Genomic DNA, 22,438 nt, shown 5'->3' on the forward strand with positions numbered 1-22,438 from the left:
AGACCCGATCAACTCGAGGCCTGGACCGATCCAGGTTTAAAAAATCAAGGAATGATTGACTCAACTTGGCCTATCAAAAACCAGGGTCAATCCAAGATCAAATATGATCAAACAAAATCGTTGATCTTTTTTTAGTCAAGACAAGATTGTTTTGATTTTTTAAAAAAATAATTTTGGATTACTCGAGTTGATTCTATCAATATGTGACTAGAGCCTTATCCTAGATTGACTCATGTATTAGGTTTTAAAACTATGTTAATAATCGTTTTTATTCATACATTGATTAGGATAAACCCGAGTTGACCCTCCCGACCCATGCCCTACTCTTAGTTGACCCCCCAATTGGATTTTAAAATTATGATAATAATTATTTTTATTTTTAAGTTGACCCATATCAACCCAAATTAACCCTTCTGACCTGTGAATTGCCTTGATAGACTTTCGAGTTGGGTTTAAAACTATAATAATAACTATTTTTATTCTTACATTGACTTGGATCAACAATCAATCCAACTTGTGACCCGAGCTTTACTCCAAGTTAACCCTCGAGTCGAGGTTTAAAACTATAATAATAATAATTATTATTTTTATGTTGACTCCGATCAACTCAGGTTGACCCTCTTACTCGTTACTTAGAGCTTGTCTTGGGTAGAATCTCGAGTCGATATTCAAAATCATACTAATAACCACTTTTATTTGAACATTGACTCAAGTTGATTGTCCCAACCCGCAACATTGACTTTATCCCGAGTCAATCTTGAGTCACAATTTTAAACTATGATAAAAATCATTTTTGTTTTTATGTTGACAAAGGAAAACATAAGTTGATTCTCTTGACTGGCGACTTGGATCTTGCTTTGAGTTGACTTCTAAAATTGAATTTTAAAATAATAATTTTAAATATTTTTATTTTTATATTGACTCGAGTTAACCCAACTTTACTTTCTTGATCCATGACCCAAGCCTTGCTTCTAATTAACAATCAAAATAGATTTAAAAAATTATGATAATAATCATATTTACCCTTGCTTATCTTCATGGACAATTGAAATTAAAAGTTTTCAACAAATATATTTAGAAAATAAATAATAAACCTTCATTTCTATTACAAGCGAGGAAAATATTTTCTATGCACATATATATAATTTTCTTCTGTTGTAGGGGGTTTAAGGCTATAAATTTTGACAATAAAGGTCCATAAATACATAGGATGCACCCTTCATCTCTATGAATACCTCCTGACTTTCATATTCGCTTTCATTTATATCAGAAATAGTTTTCAGTCCTTCATATTTGCCTTTATTAAAGGTCCATGAAATTTTTTCATAACCAATTTTCACCAAGTGCACAAGCAATGAAAAATTAAATTATTTTATATTTATAAAAAAATTATACAAGATAATCCTTGGAATGAATGCAGCATAAAATATTTTAGACATATTAAAAAAATATAAATATAATAAACTATCAATATACATAAATATGGATATAAAAATCTATCCAATTAAATCGGGTATTTTTATTCATCTCCATGCCTGCCTCCATTAGGGCAAATGGAGAGGGAGACTTGCAGCGGACATCACTGCTTTTCGATACTTCGCCTCATTATAATGTTAAGCCAAGCCCACGATACTCTATTATAGTTTCATGGCCTTAACGAAAACAAAGCCCACAAAGGTTTTGACACCGCCGCAAAAAACCCTAATTCTAATCACTCCTATAAAAGCCTAGCCACCATCGCAATTCTCATCTCTTCACCATTTCTGAAACCTTTCTCCCTCTAAAACCCTAGTTTTTTTCTTCTTGAAATTTATATTTGCGTCTTATGAACAAGGTTTTTTGTTTATATAAATTATATAAAAAAGAGAGATCGCGGTGATGACTCACGAAATTCAAGCTCAACAGACCGGAATGCAGGGTTTTTCTTTATTGAGAAAGACTTTGCGTGTCGATAATCCCGCTGAACTGAGTGATCTTTCTCTTTATGTTACTTTTTTTTTTGTCTTGTTGAGATTGCAATGAGGATTTACAGCTCCCTCTTCTGATTCAAAGTTGAGGAAATTAGCTGGCAGAATCGAACCAATTTAATTTCAAGCCATCACTGAGTAATCTCTGTGTTTTTCAGTTTTCAAGTTTATTTTGCCTTTTAAAAAAATAGAAATGGTTTTATTTGTGTGGGAATTTTGGACGTTACAGTGAGGACTTACAGCTCCCTCTTCTGACCCTTTCCCTTTAATTATCTTGAGTTTCTGTTTGATTTAATTTTTATTTGTTGTGTGATTGGATGCTGTTGATGATTATGATGAAGCAAATATACTATAATCCAACACTTGATCTGAGACATTTACTGTTGATTGATGTCTAAAATATCTGCCTCTGAATCTGCTAGTGATTTTTTTAATTTCTTATTTTTGTTCTTATTTTATGTTTCTGAACTGGGTTTTGACTTTGGATTATAACCCTGTTTGTAGCTGTAATTTAGCTGATTTGTCTGGTTAATATTGGTAATTTTCTTTGATGCTTTTCCTAAGAAAGTAAAATCATTGCCTTTGTTTTGACAATTTGGGTCGGTCAAAATGAACTCAATCTCTCGATTAGCTTCTAATTTTTGAGGAATTGGAACAATCCCTCTTCCTCGCAATTATCAATTGATGAAAATTGGAAAAATCTTAGGACACCTTCCTACATGGCTTTCCTAGCTATGGATGAGAATAAAATTTCCATTCTGATGATGATTTTGGCCATCCAATTTTATTGACATTGCTGTGTTATTTGTGTGTTATGTTTTTAAGAAGTCAGCGTATACTGAATGGTTCGATTGATTTCCTTAACCCAGTATGTGCACATTTCATGGAATTCTCCTCTTGGGTGCATGCAAATCAAATGGTTTTTTTGTGATATATTCCATGCTTCAGATTCTTTCTTTTAAGCATTTGGAAAAAAGGTTTTGAGGAAGCATGGGAACATCATAGATTCAAGTTGTTTTGCTACTCAAGTTGTTTTTTGTAATATAGATCGCAATGATGACATTTAAAATTCAAGCTCAACAGACCGGATTGCAATCTTTCTTTCCGAAAGCTTGTATGTCGATCACCGCTGAACTGAGCGATCTTTGTTTTAAAGTATTTAGTTTAATCTTCTGCGTAAATAACTCACAATAGACTTGCCAACAGGGGGAACTGTTAGCTTGAATTGGAAGACGTCCTGTCAGCGTGTTTGCATAATTCACCCGTACATATCAAGTTGAGGAAACAATTTGTCTTTATATGTTAAACGATAATTCAAGATACTGGACAATTAATCTGGGAAAGAAATTGAGTTATAAAAGGCAGGTATGCATATTTTTCCGTACAAGGAACTGGTTAACTGTAGGTCTAGATTTTGAAATGCAAAATCAGAATGCTCTGGGCCTGGCCCTTGCCTCATTGCATGATTCAAAATGTTGGGCCTGGCCCTTGCCTCATTGCAGGATTCAAAATGTTGGGGCCTGGCCCTTGGTTCATAGCAGGACCCAAAACATTGGGTTCTGTAGCTGAGCATGGCCGAAGATGTTATGTAAAAGGGTCAAAGATGTTGAGTCCTATGGAGGTAGGGTCTACTTAGGGGTCGGGTCATGGCGGCTGGTAGGGTCCAAATATATTAGGTCCTAGTAGTTTAGGACCCAATTAGGCTTTAGATCAAGAGAAAGGCAGGGCTAAAAGCTGTTGAGTCCTGATTAAAAGATAAAATGTTGTTGGGTCATAATATGATGGGAGGTAGGGCTTGCTGCCAGCGCAGCCCGATACTAATGGGTCCTGTTGTGAGGATGACATAAAATTATTTTGGATCTTTTATGACCAGAACCCAACTCGGCCGAGTCCTTCGACCTAATTTAATAATTTATTTTTGGGTTTGCTAGTCCAGAGACCCAATCTTAATATGTTTTTTTTTTTTTTTAAAATAAAATAAGTATTAATTTAAAGTAAAAAAATTAAAAAAAAATAAATTTATTTTCAAACATATTTGAAACGTAAAAACAAGCAAATGTTTAATAAAAAATTCAACTTAACCTAAAATGAAAAAAATATATATATCATCAACAAACAAAAAAATCATTTCAAGAGGTAAAAAAATTGAAAATATTTTAAAATGTTTTTCTTAAAATATATTAAGATAATATTTTTAATATTTTAAAATCTATATTTTATATAATCACATCAAAAAATACAAATATAAATAAAGAAAGAAATTATCAAAAAAATTCAAGAGAAAAATAAATAAAAATCTTAATTTGAAGTAAATGAATTTTTTTTTATTTTTAAAAATATTTTTTAAAGGCAAAAACAAACATGTACTTCAATAAAAAAATTCAATCAAACCTCAAATGAAACAAAAATATCATCTATTTATTTTCTATTTACTGTATGAAAGAGAAAACAAGAAATTAAATTCTTAGGTCTTACTAGGGGTATGACCCAACTCTAATGGGTCCAACATGACCTAACATCCTTGGTTCTTGATGGTAGTTAGATCTAAAGCTATTGGGTCTTATTGCAGCGACCTAGCAACCCTTTCTAATTTATAAACAAAAAAGACAAAGCCCCCCAAAAGGCATTACAGTGTCGTCCATAATGAGGCAGGACCTAACATTATTGGCATTTTACGAAAGTTTTTTGAGTTTGATTTGTCAACAGACCAATAGCAATTGGGTCTGAATCAAAGCTAGACCCAATGACTCTAACCTCTCTCTCTTATCTTAATGGCAAAAGTCAAATGGGCTACGTCCCTAGCTGCAATTTTTGGCTAAAAATAGAAAAAAATGCTCCCATGATGTTCCAATGCCATTTAATTGTATCTTAGTCCATAGTGTAAGTACATTTATTAGAAATCCCCATATGTTTTAATATATAATAAAGCAATTATGCAAGTTTATAGTTAATTGTAAACAATAATTCCACAATATTGAATTTTCTTGATTCATTATGTATAGTAAAATCTTATGCGTTTTAGAGTTTTATTAATTAACATAGCAAAAAAACTATGCAAGTTCATAATGAATTGTCTCTCTTGATTTACAGTACATTCATTCATCTACAATAAAAATCCACGAATTAGAGTTTTGTTAAGAATTTCTTGCCTTGGTTGATCATGGCCTTTCAATGCTCGGTTCGGTATGTAGCATTTGATTTGCCTTGAATTTTGGGGATTGCCAGGTCATGGCATGGCAGGACTCGGTTTGATATGTATTTTTCTTTGATTTTTGGGGTGGCATGTCTCATCCCAGTTAGGGCTTGGTTCGGTATGTATTTGCTTTTAATGTTTGGGCTGGCTGGTCATAGCTTGTCAGGTCTCAGTCGGATCAGTTGGCTAGGTATTTGCTTTTCATTTCTGGTCTGGTTGGTGGCGGCCCTTCGGAGGCTGGTTCGATAATTGTTTTCTTTGATTTCTGTTTCGCTAGGTATTTGCTTCTCTTTTTTTTTTTTTATACGCCATTAGGTCCAGGGACTGGTTCTGTACCTCATCGGGGCTTGGTCCAATAGTTATTGCCTCTAATTTCCGGCCTGGTATGTCCTTTCTAGTCAGGCCTATGTTATGTTGGTATTTGGCATTTGCTTTTTGGGCTACTTTAGTAGGTATTGGCCTTGAATTTCAGCGGGCCCGATGCTCCTAGCCTGTCGAGGATCGGTTCGTAGGTATTTTCCTTTGATTTATGGGTAAATTATTCCTAGCTCTTCAAGGCTCAGCTCGTAGGTATTTTCCTTTAATTTTTGGGGTGGTAGCACTATGAGGCAGCTTCGTGTTTTCTCTATTCAATTTCCTTTGCAGAATCTAATGGACGTGATGATGTCACTTGTCAAAGTGCCCGTGAATTCATATGATAAATTGTTCCCCTGTACTGGACATAGTTTGTAGCCCGTAGATTTTTTATGCATTGTATGCGCCGTGGAATATTTGTTACTTTTATGAAACCATCATATATATAAATAATAAACCCCAAACTACCAGGCACTAGAGACTATATATCCAATATAAATAAAGATTAAATAAATAACTCAAATAAAATAAAAATATAATGAAATAAGTATGGATGAGCTCAGTCAAGTCGGGCTATTCTCTGTTGTCTCCATCCATTAACTCATTTAATCTGCTGTATACTTCTGGTGTCTCTATCATAAGATACATACTTGTATTTTGAGCACTAAAGAGATATAATGATATTGAAAGGTTCACTGGACATGCCTCAACCTGTTTGACACTGAACTAGCCGAAATCTACTCTGTAGTGATAGTTTAGTGGGTCACTACTTCCAGGTTATTTTTTGTCACCGTCTCAGGAGACTTTTTCGATGATGCTTAGCCGTTAAAAAGGTTCAATGTATGGTAATTTAATTCAAAGGAAAAACGTAAACAAACATGCTAAAATATCTGATAAGGAGTGGACTCCATCCAGCAGTATTTTCATATCAGATCTTGCTGCTACTCCAATCCTGTCTGCCACTTTGTTTAAGACGAGCTTATGATGCTCAACGGATAATGTTTAATCCTCCTATGGATTTATATGATCAATAGCCTATAATCCCATTTGTAGCTACATCAAAATGGTGGACTTTCCTTAATAAAAGAAAGGAAGGAAGATGGACCATGCCATCTGCTCGGCTAAAAGTGTTAACAGGAGTGCAATAAGAAAGACAGTGACCGATGGCAACTCCCACTATGTATGGAGAACGTTCATAGATGTACTTTGCAAATGTCTTTCAAGTTCCCTTTGATGCATGATATGTTGTTAGTCTGAAATGGCAGCTCCTTCTGTCCTAACCTGTGATTTTCTTGTAACATGATCATTCATGAGTGTTCGATCTCCCATGAAACACTCGAACGAAAGAGATGAACAAGCCCTTATAAATGCCATTGCATGCTAAAGGTCCCTATATATATCTCAACTATTATCAGTACAGATTGATCGTACGAAGACAGTGGTATAAATATTTTGCTCTCCAGATCTTGTAATCCTCCCATGGAGAAAACGAAGATGAGATCAGGGTTTTGGATCTTAGCAAGTAAGAATGTAGAATACTGATTTAGACAACAAGATGGCTTCTAAGCAAAGTCTATATATCGAGTGTTTGTTGCTTAATTCCCCCATTGATTAAGCAAATATAATGCATTTACACAGCAAGTCGGTAAGGCAAGGGGTCAAATTCTGCATGATGAGAGATGAACACTGAAAGAAAAAGACTTGCTGACAAATTATTGCACATGAATTGGCCTAACACACGTACTCAAGTGATCAGTTGAAGTTGCGAGATCTGGTCCACACTGAGAGAGGTGATCAACTTCAATCTCCTACACGAGCTTAGGCAAATTGGCCTGCAGAATGTGGGCCACACGGTTTGGCTGACAAAAATATCGAGGCAATATTTGCTGTTCATCTTAGTGGGTAGGGTCTAGTTTTCAGACAATCTGTGCATGCTGAGCATGGAAGTCGTAGCTAGGTAAGTTTTAAGTGTGTCCTAGACTACGGACAGGTCCAAAACTGGGCCTGTTTATCGACTTGCTTACACTCCACCTCAAATAGAAACCATTCATTGTAGATAAGAGGTCCATGACTAGATATCAACTTCGTGTTTTTTTTTTGGACCATGATATCGAAATAGGAAAGCATTTGGGAACACGGTTTTTTAAACCAAGTTCCCATAAAATTTAATTTTTTTTAAAAAAATTAATATAATTTGTATGTTTTGTATCGTTTTGATGTCAAAAATAATTTTTTAAAAATAAAATAAATATTATTAACATGCATTTCGATACGAAAAATTATTTAAAAAACAACTACTACTGCATTACCAAACATACTATTCTTTATGCACTTTCTGCCTATCTATTTATTTTAAGAATCAATGTGTTCTCAAATTAACTTTTTTTTTTTACAGTAATTAATTAAGTTTTCTTTTCTATTATGAGGCATATAGAAAATAACAGGATAAGATAGCAAACAAAAGAAAAATAAAACTGCTGTGGAAATAATTATCACCACAAGAATTTTATTTAGTACTTTACTTTTCAGTATTTTTCTCTCTAATATACGTTGTCTCCTTAAAATATTTAAAACTCATTAAATATGTTAGAACTCGAACTTCACATGATAGAAAAATCGGAATTTAATTTAAACAGTAAAGACAATATAAAATCTGAAAGTAAACAAAAAACGATAACGAAATTGATTCAAAAAACATTTTCTAATCCTAATTTAAGAGTCTTTAGTTAAAACCTCCACTGGTTATAACAATCGACCCTTTATAGAACTGGACTTGTTGAATCATTTGTTAAAATTTGAGGCAGATCTAATAATCTAATAACAAATTATAAACTTTTTTTCTCAGGTTATCCATCTCGCATGAACAAGCCTTTTTATCATCTTAACTACGTTTCATAAATCTATTAAGCTATTTGCATGATCCAGTTATAGTAGATATACAAGTAAACAGCTTGCATCGTGTTAAATTAATCTTAGTATATAAATTATTCATATTTAGATTAATAAACAGACATAGAATAATTTTTATACGTTCATCCCTTGTTAGCATCAATACCCACTATAATATCCTTACTGTACCTAAATCACAACCCTACCTTGATCATTTCACATTGCCTCATCATACATACATACCTTGAAGCATAGCCACAAATTCATAAGAAAAATAACGCAGCTCAGTTTATCTTGTTTCACTCTGTTTCTTCTTTTCTTGATCTTAAGAAGCTCTTTTGCCCGTAATATTGATGATACGTCCAACATGATGGTTGTAGGTGACAAGAAATTTGTCTCTCTTGAGATGTCTACAATGCTTGATGGACAGACTAGTCCCCCTTAGTGGTTCGGGCCACGGGCCTAACTGAGACTATAATTGAGGATGGGGTTCGACAACAAATGGTGGATGGGGTTATGGGTCTAGTTCAGGTTGGTCCCCAACTGGGTTCGGTAAGGGTTTTGGGTATGGGTCATCATCTATTAAAAAAAAAAGAAGAAAAAAAGATGTCATTTATTCTAATTAGCACAATAGGTCACATGATTAATATCTATGCTAGCTACTATAAATTGCTTGTAAGGTGAAGAGGGTCGGTCGGTATAAATATTACCGAAATATTGATTGACAAAATTATTTTGATGGTAATTGTATTGGCAATTCTGTCAGTATAAATATTATGTCACCATATGATTTGTTGTTTTGAATCTTATTGTAATACTTTTGTAATTTAGTTGGTATATACTGACAGAATGTTATATACTTGATTTATCCCTAATTAATTATATACTAAATAATATTATTTTTCGTGATTTGACATGTTAAATTAGTTTATGCAAAAAGTTTCTCCCAACATGCATGGAGCTTGTGCCATTCAAAATTAAAGAATGCTATATTCCAAGTTTAACATCATAAGAGAAGGAAGTGGATACAAGTATTGCATTAAAAAGAACTATATGATGAGGGACCATATTACCAGAAATGGAAAAGAATAAATAATAATATAATTAAAAATATTTTTAATACATATAATAATATTTTTAATCTTAATAATATTAATTATCATAAAAATAATAATATCTATAATATAAATAATAATAATATTATTATTATTAATAATAATAAACTTACCCAAGTTTAAGTGGGTCTCGCTGCGACACTAGGTCCAAGAGCTTTGAGCCTCTCTTAAATGCCAGACTCAAAAGCCTTGGGTTTGACTGCAATCCAAACCCATCAGAGTTTGGTAAGGATGCAGGACTTAAGAGCATTGAGTGTTGACGCGGACTCATCAACCAAGGGTCAGGTGTCCCTTTCCAGTTCTTAGTTTCTTGGGTTTGGAAGGACATGCTAGACCCAAGCTAGTAATAATAATAATAATAATTGATTTTATCATTCAAATCAAATGTGTGTTTTTTTATAACAATAAAATTTATTTCAAATTTAATAATATTAATGAATTTAATAATATTTATGATATTAATAATAATATTAAACTTATATGGCTCAAGTTTTGATAGTTTTTAATCCCTTCAAATAAAATTTATTATTTTTCTTTGATATTAATAATATTTTTCTTTAAATTTATTAATGATGATGATGATGATGATGATATTAATAATTTACCCTCAAAATAAAATCTATGTTTGTTTTTAAAAAATAATGATATATTTTTAAATTTTTTTAATTATGATATTAATACTATTAATTATAATAAAAATAAATTTAAAATATTTATAATACAAATAATAATATTTTTAGATACAAGCAAACTTGAGATCGGTGTGTTTGATTGGTTAGGCAGACCAACTTCTTAATTTTTAAAACTGTTTTTATCTAGCACAGTCAGATCAATACTATGAATTACTGCTGGGCAGGAATATCCAATATTATTGACATATTTTGAAAGTTTTTTAGATCTGATTTGATAGCTAGAATACTGTCAAATCAGTGCTAACAGCTTTTCAGCAACGTGTATAATTGTTTTCTTTGATTTCTGCTTCGCTGGGTAGATTTTTCTCATTTCTCTGAGAGCCGTCTCGTTCTGCTGATTCAATTAAAATCAGAAGGTTTAAACAAAAGGAAAGAGCCGTTGGGCCATAATGATCACAAAACTCATCAAGAATTCAAGACAAACTGGCCGAAAATAGAAATTTCCCTTTGCTCAATTCGGTGGCTTTACCTCCTAAAGCTTCCATTTGTTTACAATGTCAGGAGTTCTTAAAGTTTCTTTAATGCCTTTTATTAAGTTCGGATGCGAAATTTAGATATTTGTCTCATTGCAACTTGTTATGGAAGAGTTATTTTGTACAATATCGCAGAGTGCTGCCGGTTCTTCAGTCAACGTCGGTACTAAACTGAACCGTTTCACGTCCATTGCTGATCGAGAAGCTTCTGCGTGAGGTATGCAAGGCGTTGCAGAGATATAGGGCAGTTTGATTTGGTTTGAGGATTCCAGCAGTAAACAAGACAATTCCCATGGCTGGTTGCATTGTGATTTCTGTAAATGCTTCAAGACTTCCCTCGAGTAAAACTTAGTGCCCATGAGACTCGTCTCGTCTTGTTCCATTGGATGATGGCAGGATAAAATTTAAGTTGAGACTAAATAAAAACTGCCTTAAACCTGTATATATGTCATGTGCATATGCAATATCATTATAAGTAGGTACAAGAGAAAAAAAGGAGTAAAATTTGTTATGCATTGTAAACGCCGTGGAATATTTGTTACTTTTATGAATCATCACACATATATATAAATAATAAACCCCAAACAACTAGTTCTAATATTTTAGTTGGAAGTCGGTAGTGCAATATCATGAAGTAGTGCTTAACCATGAGTGAAGTTTTCTCACACAATGACATGTATTGCACCATTTTCAAAAGGTAAAAACATTCATGGGTGACCCCTTGTCAGCATCAATATCCACTATAAATACCACTACAATATCCTTACTATAACTAAGTCACAACCCTACTTTGATCATTTCACATTGCCTCATCATACATACCTTGAAGCATAGCCACAAAGCCATAGGAAAAATAATGCAGTCCAATTTCTCTCGTTTCACTCTGTTTCTTCTTTTCTTGATCGCCGGAGGCTCTTTTGCCCGTAATATTGGTGGTGCGTCCAATAGAGTGGTTATAGATGACAAGAAATTTCCCTCTCCTGAGATGTCCACAGTGCCTATTGAACAGACTAGTCCCCCTTCAGGAGCTAGTGGTTCAGGTCACGGGCCTAACTGGGACTATAATTGGGGATGGGGCTCGACTCCAAATGGTGGATGGGGTTATGGGTCCGGGTCAGGCCGGTCCCCGACTGGGTTCGGCAAGGGTTTTGGGTATGGATCAGGCTCTGGAAGCGGGTCAGGCTCAGGATATGGTTATGGGACTGGGAGTGGTGGCGCTCAAGGTGGTGGGTATGGTGCTGGAAGTGGGTCTGGTAATTCTGCTGGTGGTGGCAGCGGTGGAGGAAGCGGTGGACCGAGTAGTTATGGAACACAATCACCATCTGACCCTCGACAGAGAACCAACCATGGGTGAGGGAGTCGGCTTGGAGTCCATGTGCGAAAATGTTATCTTAGACGACAAATGTCATGTTTCACTCTACTTATATATAGTGTTTGCATGGTGTGGGAGCTATATTGATATAGTATGCAGTTTGAGTGAGTTTGCAACTTATATTTATCATTAGTGGCTTATATAGATATGCTATAGCTAAGTTTACCCTCACAAATATATATATTTATATATGAAAAATCAGTTATTTTCATACTTGAGTGAGTTCTTATGGTTATTTTACATTCTCTCATCCTCGATTTTTTCTTTCAATTTGGTCTACAAGAACATGAAGTAATATCAATTATAATATATAGTTTATGGACTCTCCTTTTTATTTTATTATTCTTCATATGAATCTGCTCTTCGATAAAAATATTTTTAAGCCCAATTGAGATTATTTTTGGGAAAAGAATATTCAGTTTCAAAATTAAAGAAATAAGCTAGAGATCCATTTTTACCTGAAGATACATACATGTATTTTAAGCACTAAAGAGATACAATGATCTTGAAAGGTTCACTGGACATGCCTAAACCTGTTTGACACTGAACTAGCCGAAATCTACTCTGTAGTGATAATTATCGGGTCACTACTTCCAGGTTATTTTTTGTCACCATTTCAGGAGACTTTTTCGATGATGCTTAGCCGCTAAAAAGGTTCAATGTATGGTAATTTAATTCAAAGGAAAAACGTAAACAAACATGCTAAAATATCTGATAAGGAGTGGACTCCATCCACCAGTTAATTATTTTCATATCAGATCTTGCTGCTACTCCAATCCTGTCTGCCACTTTGTTTAAGACAAGCTTGTGATGCTCAACGGATAATGTTTAATCCTCCTATGGATTTATATGATCAATAGCCTATAATCCCATTTGTAGCCACATCAAAGTGGTGGACTTTCCTTAATAAAAGAAAGGAAGGAAGATGGACCATGCCATCGATCTGCAGGGCAAAAAAAGTGTTAACAGGAGTGCAATAAGAAAGACAGTGACCGATGGCATCTCCCACTATGTATGGAGAACGTTCATAGATGTACTTTGCAAATGTCTTTCAAGTTCCCTTTTGTGCATGGTATGTTGTTATTCTCAAATGGCAGCTCCTTCTGCCATAACCTGTGATTTTCTTGTAACATGATCATTCATGAGTGTTCGATCTCCCATGAAACACTCGAACGAAAGAGATGAACAAGCCCTTATAAATGCCATTGCAAGCTAAAAGATTGATCATACGAAGACAGTAATATAAATATTTTGCTCTCCACATTTTGTAATCCTCCTGGGGAGAAAACGAAGATGAGATCAGGGTTTTGGATCTTAGCAAGTTACGAAAGTAGAAAATTGATTTAGACAACAAGATGGCTTTTAAGCAAAATCTATATATCGAGTTTTTGTTCCTTCCCCCATTGATTAAGCAAATATAATGCATTTACATAGCATGTCGGTAAGGCAAGGGGTCAAATTCTGCATGATGAGAGATGAACACTGAAATAAAAAGAATTACTGACAAATTATTGCACATGAATTGGCCTAACACACGTACTCAAGTGAGCAGTTGAAGTTGCGAGATCTGGTCCACACTAAGAGGTGATCAACTTCAATCTCCTACACGAGCTTAGGCAAATTGGCCTGCAGAATGTATGCATATGAAACTCAGAAAATGACCCCACACGGTTTGGCTGATAAAATATCAAGGCAATATTTGCTGTTCATCTTAGTGGGTAGGGTCTAGTTTTCAGACAATCTGTGCATGTTGAGCATGGAAGTCGTAGCTAGGTAACTTTTAAGTGTGTCCTAGACTACAGACTGGTCCAAAGCTGGACCAGTTTATCGACTTGCTTATACTCCACTTCAAATAGAAACCATTCATCGTAGATAAGAGGCTAAGCCAATGGCTAGATATCAACTTCGTTTTGTTTTATTTATTGGTTTATATATATATATATATATGATGGACCAGGATATCGACATAGTTTTTATGCACTTTCTGCCTATCTCTTTATTTTAAGATTCAATGTGTTCTCAAATTAACTTGTTTTTTTTTTTTTACAGGAATTAATTAAGTTTTCTTTTCTATTATGAGGCATATAGAAAATAACACGATAAGATAGCAAACAAAAGAAAAATAAAACTGCTGTGGAAATAATTATCACCACAAGAATTTTATTTAGTATTTTACTTTTCAGTATTTTTCTCTTATATACCTTGTCTCTTTAAAATGTTTAAAGCTCATTAAATACGTTAGAAGTCGAACTTCTCAGAATAGGAAAATAGAATCCTAAATTAAATAGGAAAGACAATAATAAATCTGAAAGTAAGCAAAAAATCTAAAAATAAAATGGAAGATAACGAAATTGATTAAAAAAACATCTTCTAAGCATAATTTAAGAGTTTAATACCTTCACTGATTATAACAATAGACCTTTTATAGAACTAGGCTTGTTGAATAATTTATTAAAATTTTGTTAGAGTATTGAATAGCATAGCAACGTCAACAAAATCAGGAGCAGAATCAAGCATGGGAGAAAGATCAGATGAAGATCAGAAGAAGATGAATAAAGATAATCTGTTATAGTTTCAAATCTGTTATAGTTTCAAAATTCAAATACTTGCACTTATCCTATCTTTAAGATTGTACGCATATATATATGCACACTGTAAATAAAATAGTATGCAGAGAATATAGTTCTTTTTCATCTTCTGTCAACGTCCATTGTTAGTTTCTTTAATTCTTTCATGGTATCAGAGCAAATATAGGTTAACACCTGATTTGCCACAGCTTCCGCACATTAAACACAAACACAACTCTTTCTTTTTCATCAACCATGACTTCATCTGATTCTACAACTCTTCCCCTGTTCTCTTCACCCCAAAAGATTCAATCCAATTCACAACCAGTCAGTTAAAGACTTGAAGGACATAATTACCTGCCATGGAGTGTTCAATTTCAAGTCTTTCTTCGTAGCCATGATCTCAATGGTATGATTGATGGTTCTGCAGAGCCACCAACCAGAACTCTTTCAGATAATTCTTCTAATCCAGCTTACACAATTTGGTTCAAACAAGATAATTGTGTTCTTAGCTGGCTACTAGCTTCCATTTCTGAGAAGTTAGTTTCTACTGTCTTTAATCTAAAGACTTCCAAACAAGTTTGGGACTCTCTTCAGGCAAGATTTTCATCTACCTCAAGGTCCCGTATTGCTCTTCTTAAAAGGCAACTTCAGACTCTTGTTCAAGGCAACCGACCATGTTCTGCATTTCTTGAAGATGCTAAACTGTTGGCTGATCAACTTGCTGCTGCAGGCAAACCTGTCGACGATCAAGACTTCATTACATTTCTAATTGGAGGTCTTCGTCCCCACTTTACACCCTTTATCACGTCCTATAATTTTGCTTGTAGAGATAAAGATCTATCTTTGGATGAATTTCAATCTGAACTTCTCAGTTTTGAAACATTACTTGAAGCCTCCAATCCCATCCAAACTCATAATTTTGCTTTTGCTGCAAAAACATCTCATTATCAAAAACGGAAACCTGCACTGATTCCTGCCAAATTCCAGCCACATTCTGCACTACCTCGAGGCCCTTCCAGAATTCAGCCTCATAGTGATCGTGTTCCTTCATATGACAGACCACAATGTCAAATATGTGACAAATCTGGTCATGCTGCATTGGATTGTTTTCAGCGGTTTAACTTTTCTTTTCAGGGCAGACGACCTCCTTCTGAATTGGCAGCCATGGCTGCTGAAGCCAATAATACTTTTGAGCAACAAACTTGGTATGCTGACAGTGGGGCTAATGCTCACATTACTGCTAATGTAGCAGATTTAACAACCCTGCAGCCTTATGATGGTATGGATACTGTCCAAGTTGGAAATGGTTCAGGTTTGATGATTCAAAATACTGGTTCCTCCTTGTTAAATACATCACATAATTCTTTCCGTCTGAATAATGTTTTGTATTGTCCTCAAGCTGCATCTAATCTCTTATCCATTAATCAATTCTGCCTTGACAATAATTGTTACTTCATACTTACTGGAACTTCTTTTTTTGTCAAGGAAAACACGACCAACCGACTGCTGCTCCAAGGGCTGGTTGAGAATGGCCTTTATCCAATCAATGGGAATAAAAATTGCACCAAGCAATTTCGTTGTTTTACTTCTAAATTAGGGACAAAGGCAACTAGAGATCAATGGCATAAACGCCTTGGTCATCCTTCCAATTCCATTTTAAATTATTTATCTTCTTTCCTACCAATAAAAGAGTCACCTAGCAAATCAAGTATTTGTTCTCCTTGTCAGTTAGGAAAAGCTAAAAAACTACCCTTTAGTGATTCTCAAAGACAATCGGCCAGACCTTTAGCCTTGATTCACACTGATGTCTGGATATCTCCTGTTACTTCAGTAGGGGGATGTCGATATTATGTTTTATTCATTGATGATTTTAGTCGCTTTACATGGATGTATCCTATGCGTTTTAAAAGTGACGTTTTTTCCATATTTCAACAATATAAAGTTCTTGTTGAAAATTTATTCTCCTGCACGATTCAACAACTACAATCTGATAATGGTGGAGAATACTTATCAACAGAATTTCAGAATTTTTTAGCTAAACATGGAATATTTCATCGCTTGACATGTCCCTATACATCCCCACAAAATGGAATTGCTGAACGTAAACATCGCCATATTCAAGAAATGGGATTGACTTTATTAGCACAAGCTTGTCTTCCAAACTGTTATTGGGTAGATGCCTTCTTTACTTCAGTATACCTGATCAATCGTTTACCAACGAAAGTCCTTAATAATATCACACCTTACTTTGTTCTCCATAAAACTATGCCTCGCTACTCTGACTTGCGCACCTTTGGTTGTGCATGTTATCCTTATCTCAGACCATATGAAAAACATAAGTTAGCTTTTAGAAGCAAACAATGTATTTTCTTAGGATATTCCAGTCAGCAAAAAGGTTATCGGTGTTTAGATTTTGCTACAGGCAGGGTGTTTATTTCCAGGCATGTTGTTTTTGATGAAGACACTTTCCCTCACTTGGATAAAAGTCATTCTTCTGCCACTCCTACGAGCAACCAGTCGCCAGGTATTACTCTTCCTTCCAAATTAATTCCTTTAATTTCTCATGCTCAACATTTCAATTCTACTCCACCAGTTATAATTTCCAATTCTACTGCAACCGAAAGTCCTCCTTCTACTGCAGGTCCATCCTTACCACCTTCCACAATTGCAACTCCAATTCCTACACCTTATTCCACCGAACATGTGTCATTATCTGATTCTAGCTTTTGTCCTGCCATATCCCCTGTCCTGTCTTCTCCAATATTGCCTTCTCCTACCGCCACTGTGTCCTTAGCTGATCCTGTTTCTTCTCCTGCAATGTCTTCTGAACTGCCTAGACAGATGGTTACCAGATCTCAAACGGGTAGTCTTAAGCCTAAAGAGTTCCCTGGTTTTAAAACTTTTTATTCTACCCGACATCCTCTACGTGTTTTATCTAGTATAGTCATTGAATCTGAACCTACTTGTTTCACAAAGGCAGTATCCAACCCACATTGGAAAGCAGCAATGGGACGTGAATTTGATGCGTTACTGGCAAATAACACATGGTCTCTCTGTCCTAGACCTTCAGATACACATGTTGTCAGAAATAAATGGGTGTATAAGCTAAAGAGACATCCTGATGGCAGTATTGATCGCTACAAAGCAAGACTTGTAGCCAAAGGATTTGAACAAATTCCTGGTATTGATTACTTTGATACTTTTTCGCCAGTAGTAAAGCCTACTACCATCAGATTAATCCTCTCTCTTGCAGTCTCATTCAAATGGAATATTCGGCAATTGGATGTTTCTAATGCCTTTCTGCATGGTATACTCGATGAAGTAGTGTACATGGAACAGCCGAAAGGTTATGAAGATCACATCTTTCCTGATCATGTATGCTATCTACACAAGTCCATTTATGGCCTCAAACAAGCTCCTCGAGCTTGGTTTAAACGCCTCTCACAGCAGCTGATTGACTTTGGTTTTTCAGAATCCAAGATGGACTATTCACTGTTTACATATAATTCTGACGATTTATGTGTTTTTGTGTTAGTATATGTTGATGATATCATAATCACAGGATCTGACAATCAAGCAATTCATTCTTTTATTGATCAACTACAGACCGTGTTTCCCATTAAAGACCTGGGGGAATTAAGTTTCTTTCTTGGTGTTGAAGCCATTAGAAACCAAGCTGGTTTACATCTGCGACAAACAAAGTATATCACTGATTTGCTCAACAGTACCTATATGCTTGGTGCAAGGCCTCTTCGTTGTCCATCATCTTCTGGCTCAAAACTCTCATCTACTGCTGGTGAACTGTTAGAAAATCCAACTGAATATCGGCGAGTTGTAGGGGCTCTTCAATACTGCACAATCACACGACCGGATATTTCCTACTCAGTAAACCAGTTATGCCAGTTTATGCACTCTCCACGTGAACTTCACTGGGTAGCTGTTAAGCGTGTCTTGCGCTATCTTAAAGGTACTGTCGAGTTTGGGCTTCTTTACACTCCAGGACCAATCACAATGCATGCCTTCTGTGACTCTGATTGGGCAGGCAATCCTGATGACAGGAGGAGCACCACCGGTTATGGTGTGTTTTTTGGCTCTAATCTTATATCTTGGTCCAGCAAAAAGCAGAGTGTTGTCTCTCGATCTAGCACAGAGGCTGAATATAGAAGCATGGCTCATACAACAGCTGAATTGTACTGGCTTCGCATGCTTCTTCGAGAATTGCATATCACGTTATCTACTGCTCCAAGCTTATGGTGTGACAATGTCAGTGCTATTGCATTAGCTTCTAATCCTGTCTTTCATTCACGCACCAAACACATTGAAATTGACTACCATTTCGTCAGGGAGAAGGTGGTTAATCATGATGTTCAAATTCTGCATACCTCCACCCAAGATCAAATCGCTGATGTCTTTACAAAAAGTCATACTGCAAATCGTTTTTGTTTTCTCAGAGACAAACTGTGTGTCTGTCTTCTTCCCCACAGTTTGAGGGGGGGTGTTAGAGTATTGAATAGCATAGCAACGTCAACAAAATCAGGAGCAGAATCAAGCATGGGAGAAAGATCAGATGAAGATCAGAAGAAGATGAATAAAGATAATCTGTTATAGTTTCAAATCTGTTATAGTTTCAAAATTCAAATACTTGCACTTATCCTATCTTTAAGATTGTACGCATATATATATGCACACTGTAAATAAAATAGTATGCAGAGAATATAGTTCTTCTTCATCTTCTGTCAACGTCCATTGTTAGTTTCTTTAATTCTTTCAAATTTTAGGCCGATCATTAGATCTGATCATAACAATTTATAAACTTTTCTTCTCAGGTTGTCGCCATCTAGCATGAATAAGCCTTTTTTTCATCTTAACTATGTTTCATAAACATGTTAAGTTATATATTCGCATGATCCAGTTATAGTAGATCTACAGTTAAACTGCCTATATTGTGCTAATTAAATCTTAGAACATGAATTATTCATATTTAGATTAATATACAGACGCAGAATAATTTTTTATACAGTCTCTTTGCATCATCAAGATGAATTCTCTGGTATTTTCAAATTACATGTCCCGGAACATAAAGAGAGGAGGGGGAAACAAAGTTTAAAATGAAACATTTTGTGGTTCTGCAAGGATAACTTGTCAGATAACTAAGATATTTCTCATTTCTCAATATTCTGTGCGTTGAAAAATCTGTTGGATAGGCACACAGCGACAGCCGACATGGCCACAAACTCAACTAGAAAGAAAAGATCATGCGAAGGATGTACACGTTTCAAGATCAGGTCATCTTCATGAAAAGAGATTCGATCAAATCCAAAACAAGAACGTGGAATTCAAAGTTATTATTTGGCCACTAGAGAGCATAAAGCCAGCAAAATGACTTTTTATGCAACCGCCCAACTATAAGCCATTATCATGGGGAAGGAAAAGAGAGAGAGCTAGCTCAGGGATTGCCCCTTGGGGTGTGCATGCCTTCCATTGCCAAGTGTTTCAGGTGGTATGGCCAGTTAAAGGTACAAACTACTAAAAGTTCATGGAGCAGCTTGCCACTTAAATAAATGTTTGCTTCCTCTAATTTACAATGTATGGCTTCTTGATTATCCCATACGACAATCAAGCTTTAACGGGGAATTGAAGAACATGATGATTAAATCTCTCCCATTTCACCATCTAGCAAAAAATAAAATAAAATGATTTCATTTATTCTAAGCACAATAGGTCACATGATTCACATCTATGTTACTATATATTGCTCGTAGGGTTTTTGAAATACAATGACGATTTTTCCTTTTTCTTCACATGAACTATAATGAAGTCAATAAAATTTAAATAGAATATGGATGTTGATAAAATGAGTATTGTGATGGCTGGAAAAATTATGAAAGGTTGAGTTATGTTGAGGTTGAGAGAGGGAGGGGTGGTTACGTTGTTTTGTTACTTTGTTCTGGAGAAAAATTTTACAAGTAAAAAATAGAAATATAGGAGGAAGAAAAGAGGATTGGTAATTTTGTTGGTATAAATAAATTGATTGAAGAAATTATTTCAAGGTAATTTTATGAGCAATTCTATAGGTATAAATATCACATCACTACATGATTTTATCATTTTAAATCTTATTGTAATATATCAATAAATTTTTCCATCATTATATTTATGAACGAATTATACTGTTGGTCTAACTTCATCGGCAACAACATCTATAAAAACTTACATGTCATTATTGTTTAGTTTTTTTATTCCTTTTATTTTCACTGTGATTCCCCTTGATATATATTAATGATATATTCTTGTCGGTGGTTACTGAGAGATTAAGCAATGAAAAAATTTGATCGATTAATATCACTAAAAATTAAAAATTCATCAATATTTCTGGAAAAAATTTGGTCAATTTTATTGCAGTGGAAAATGTTTTTCGGCAATGGTAGTATTTTGAAACTATCTGGTTTTTGAAATCAATAACAATTTTTCTTTTTTCTTCACAAATGTGGTACGTTGTAATGAATAAATCACTTCATGTGTTTCAGGTTTCGTGTTGGATATGATATATGGTTGATGCATCCCTAAATTCAATTAAGTAATTTAATTAATTATGTACTGAATATTATTATTATTCTTGATTTGACATGTTGTGATATGGTTCAGTCCTGTGATACGACCCAAGTAAGGTCAGATTTGGATTTTAGCGTAAAACATGCAACAGTCCAGGTTTACAGCAATAGTTATAATTCTCAACCTGACCATTGGATCGGGCTAATATTTTATGTGGACTCTCTAGACATCTCTTCCTACCTTGGGTTAAACATTCAGGTCAATCGGAGTTCAGGAAAGAACCGCAATACTGGTTAACGGAGGCTGTACGAATTTTGTTATTTACTTCCATTTGACTTGTGGGCTTCCTATTTGGTTAGGATTCTTTTCCTACAAGGATGTGACAGCTTGTTTTGGGAATTTTCTAATTCCACAAGGATCTTTAATGAGCTGCAATATAATCTACAAGTGTGGCAGTGATTCGTTAATGTTTTGGAATCCTTTTCTTATAAGGATTCTATATTCATCCTAGCTACACAAGGAAAGAAGGGCTAGTGATATTTAATGATATATTAGTTATTTTTATTATTTTCTTTCATGTTTGGGCTTAATCAAAACTTTGTTTTGAGCTAAGGTCCAAAGCTTGTTTGGATCAGGTTATGAGCTTTTTAGTTTAGGGTTTTGGGCTAGTTTTGAGTGGATTTCATATAAGTTCACATAAGGGGTCCATTAGGGTTAACTTTTGAAGAACTATTTAAACTCATGTAAGCCAAAATTTCGGCAGCTTTGATGATTATTATTCTAAATTTTTCAGTTTTAACGTGTGAGAGTGATTCTTGCATTCTTCAGTTCTTGAACGAACTGAATTTGACTTATCAAAGATTAACTGGCTTCGTGGCGTCATTCTACTCATTTCAATAGTGTTGGTGCCTTGGGGCAGTTTTCTATTGTATCACACTCCTATCAGATCTATTTTGGCTTTCCGGGATCAGATCTCAATCTTGATTGTGGGTTGCGTGACCACGTGATCACGGGGTTCGCATCATGTTGAATTAGTTGATGAAAAGCTTCTCCCAACATGCATGGTGCTTGTGTCATACAAGAATATTAGATACAAGTATTGTGGCAGGATCATTGTCCATGCCTTGATTTTGAGACCCATCAAGAAGATTGATTTAGTAGGCTCAAAGAAGGGTCTTTTAAGGGAAGAACCAATCGATATTTTCTTTAATATTTACCAATAAATTCCTTTTAGCACAAGTCTAGCTATCCAATCAAGAAT

General features: G+C 34.9%; 1 protein-coding gene and 5 non-coding genes across 6 annotated transcripts; all 6 read left to right on the forward strand.

Annotated features, from left to right (window-relative positions):
* Nucleotides 1-1,868: 1,868 nt before the first annotated feature.
* Nucleotides 1,869-1,975, forward strand: LOC118042514 (small nucleolar RNA Z107/R87). The gene has a single exon (XR_004686470.1). It is a non-coding gene; the product is annotated as a small nucleolar RNA Z107/R87 (small nucleolar RNA).
* Nucleotides 1,976-2,008: 33 nt separating this feature from the next.
* Nucleotides 2,009-2,109, forward strand: LOC118042512 (small nucleolar RNA R30/Z108). The gene has a single exon (XR_004686468.1). It is a non-coding gene; the product is annotated as a small nucleolar RNA R30/Z108 (small nucleolar RNA).
* Nucleotides 2,110-2,293: 184 nt separating this feature from the next.
* Nucleotides 2,294-2,386, forward strand: LOC118042516 (small nucleolar RNA snoR31). The gene has a single exon (XR_004686472.1). It is a non-coding gene; the product is annotated as a small nucleolar RNA snoR31 (small nucleolar RNA).
* A 254-nt stretch (nt 2,387-2,640) lies between these two features.
* Nucleotides 2,641-2,736, forward strand: LOC118042513 (small nucleolar RNA snoR31/Z110/Z27). The gene has a single exon (XR_004686469.1). It is a non-coding gene; the product is annotated as a small nucleolar RNA snoR31/Z110/Z27 (small nucleolar RNA).
* Nucleotides 2,737-3,013: 277 nt separating this feature from the next.
* On the forward strand, nt 3,014-3,111 carry LOC118042515 (small nucleolar RNA Z107/R87). The gene has a single exon (XR_004686471.1). It is a non-coding gene; the product is annotated as a small nucleolar RNA Z107/R87 (small nucleolar RNA).
* Nucleotides 3,112-11,448: 8,337 nt separating this feature from the next.
* On the forward strand, nt 11,449-12,268 carry LOC118042508 (uncharacterized). The gene has a single exon (XM_035050215.2). The coding sequence runs from the start codon at nt 11,540-11,542 to the stop codon at nt 12,035-12,037; it is 498 nt and encodes a 165-aa protein (XP_034906106.1). The 5' UTR covers nt 11,449-11,539; the 3' UTR covers nt 12,038-12,268.
* The last annotated feature ends 10,170 nt before the right edge of the window (nt 12,269-22,438 follow it).

This window comes from Populus alba, chromosome 12 (genome assembly GCF_005239225.2).
Source record: "Populus alba chromosome 12, ASM523922v2, whole genome shotgun sequence".
NCBI classification, from domain to species: Eukaryota; Viridiplantae; Streptophyta; class Magnoliopsida; order Malpighiales; family Salicaceae; genus Populus; species Populus alba.

What these genes read in the sequence shown, in the direction of transcription:
- LOC118042508 (XM_035050215.2), top strand. Translation starts at nt 11,540, where the DNA reads ATGCAGTCCAATTTCTCTCGTTTCACTCTGTTTCTTCTTTTCTTGATC.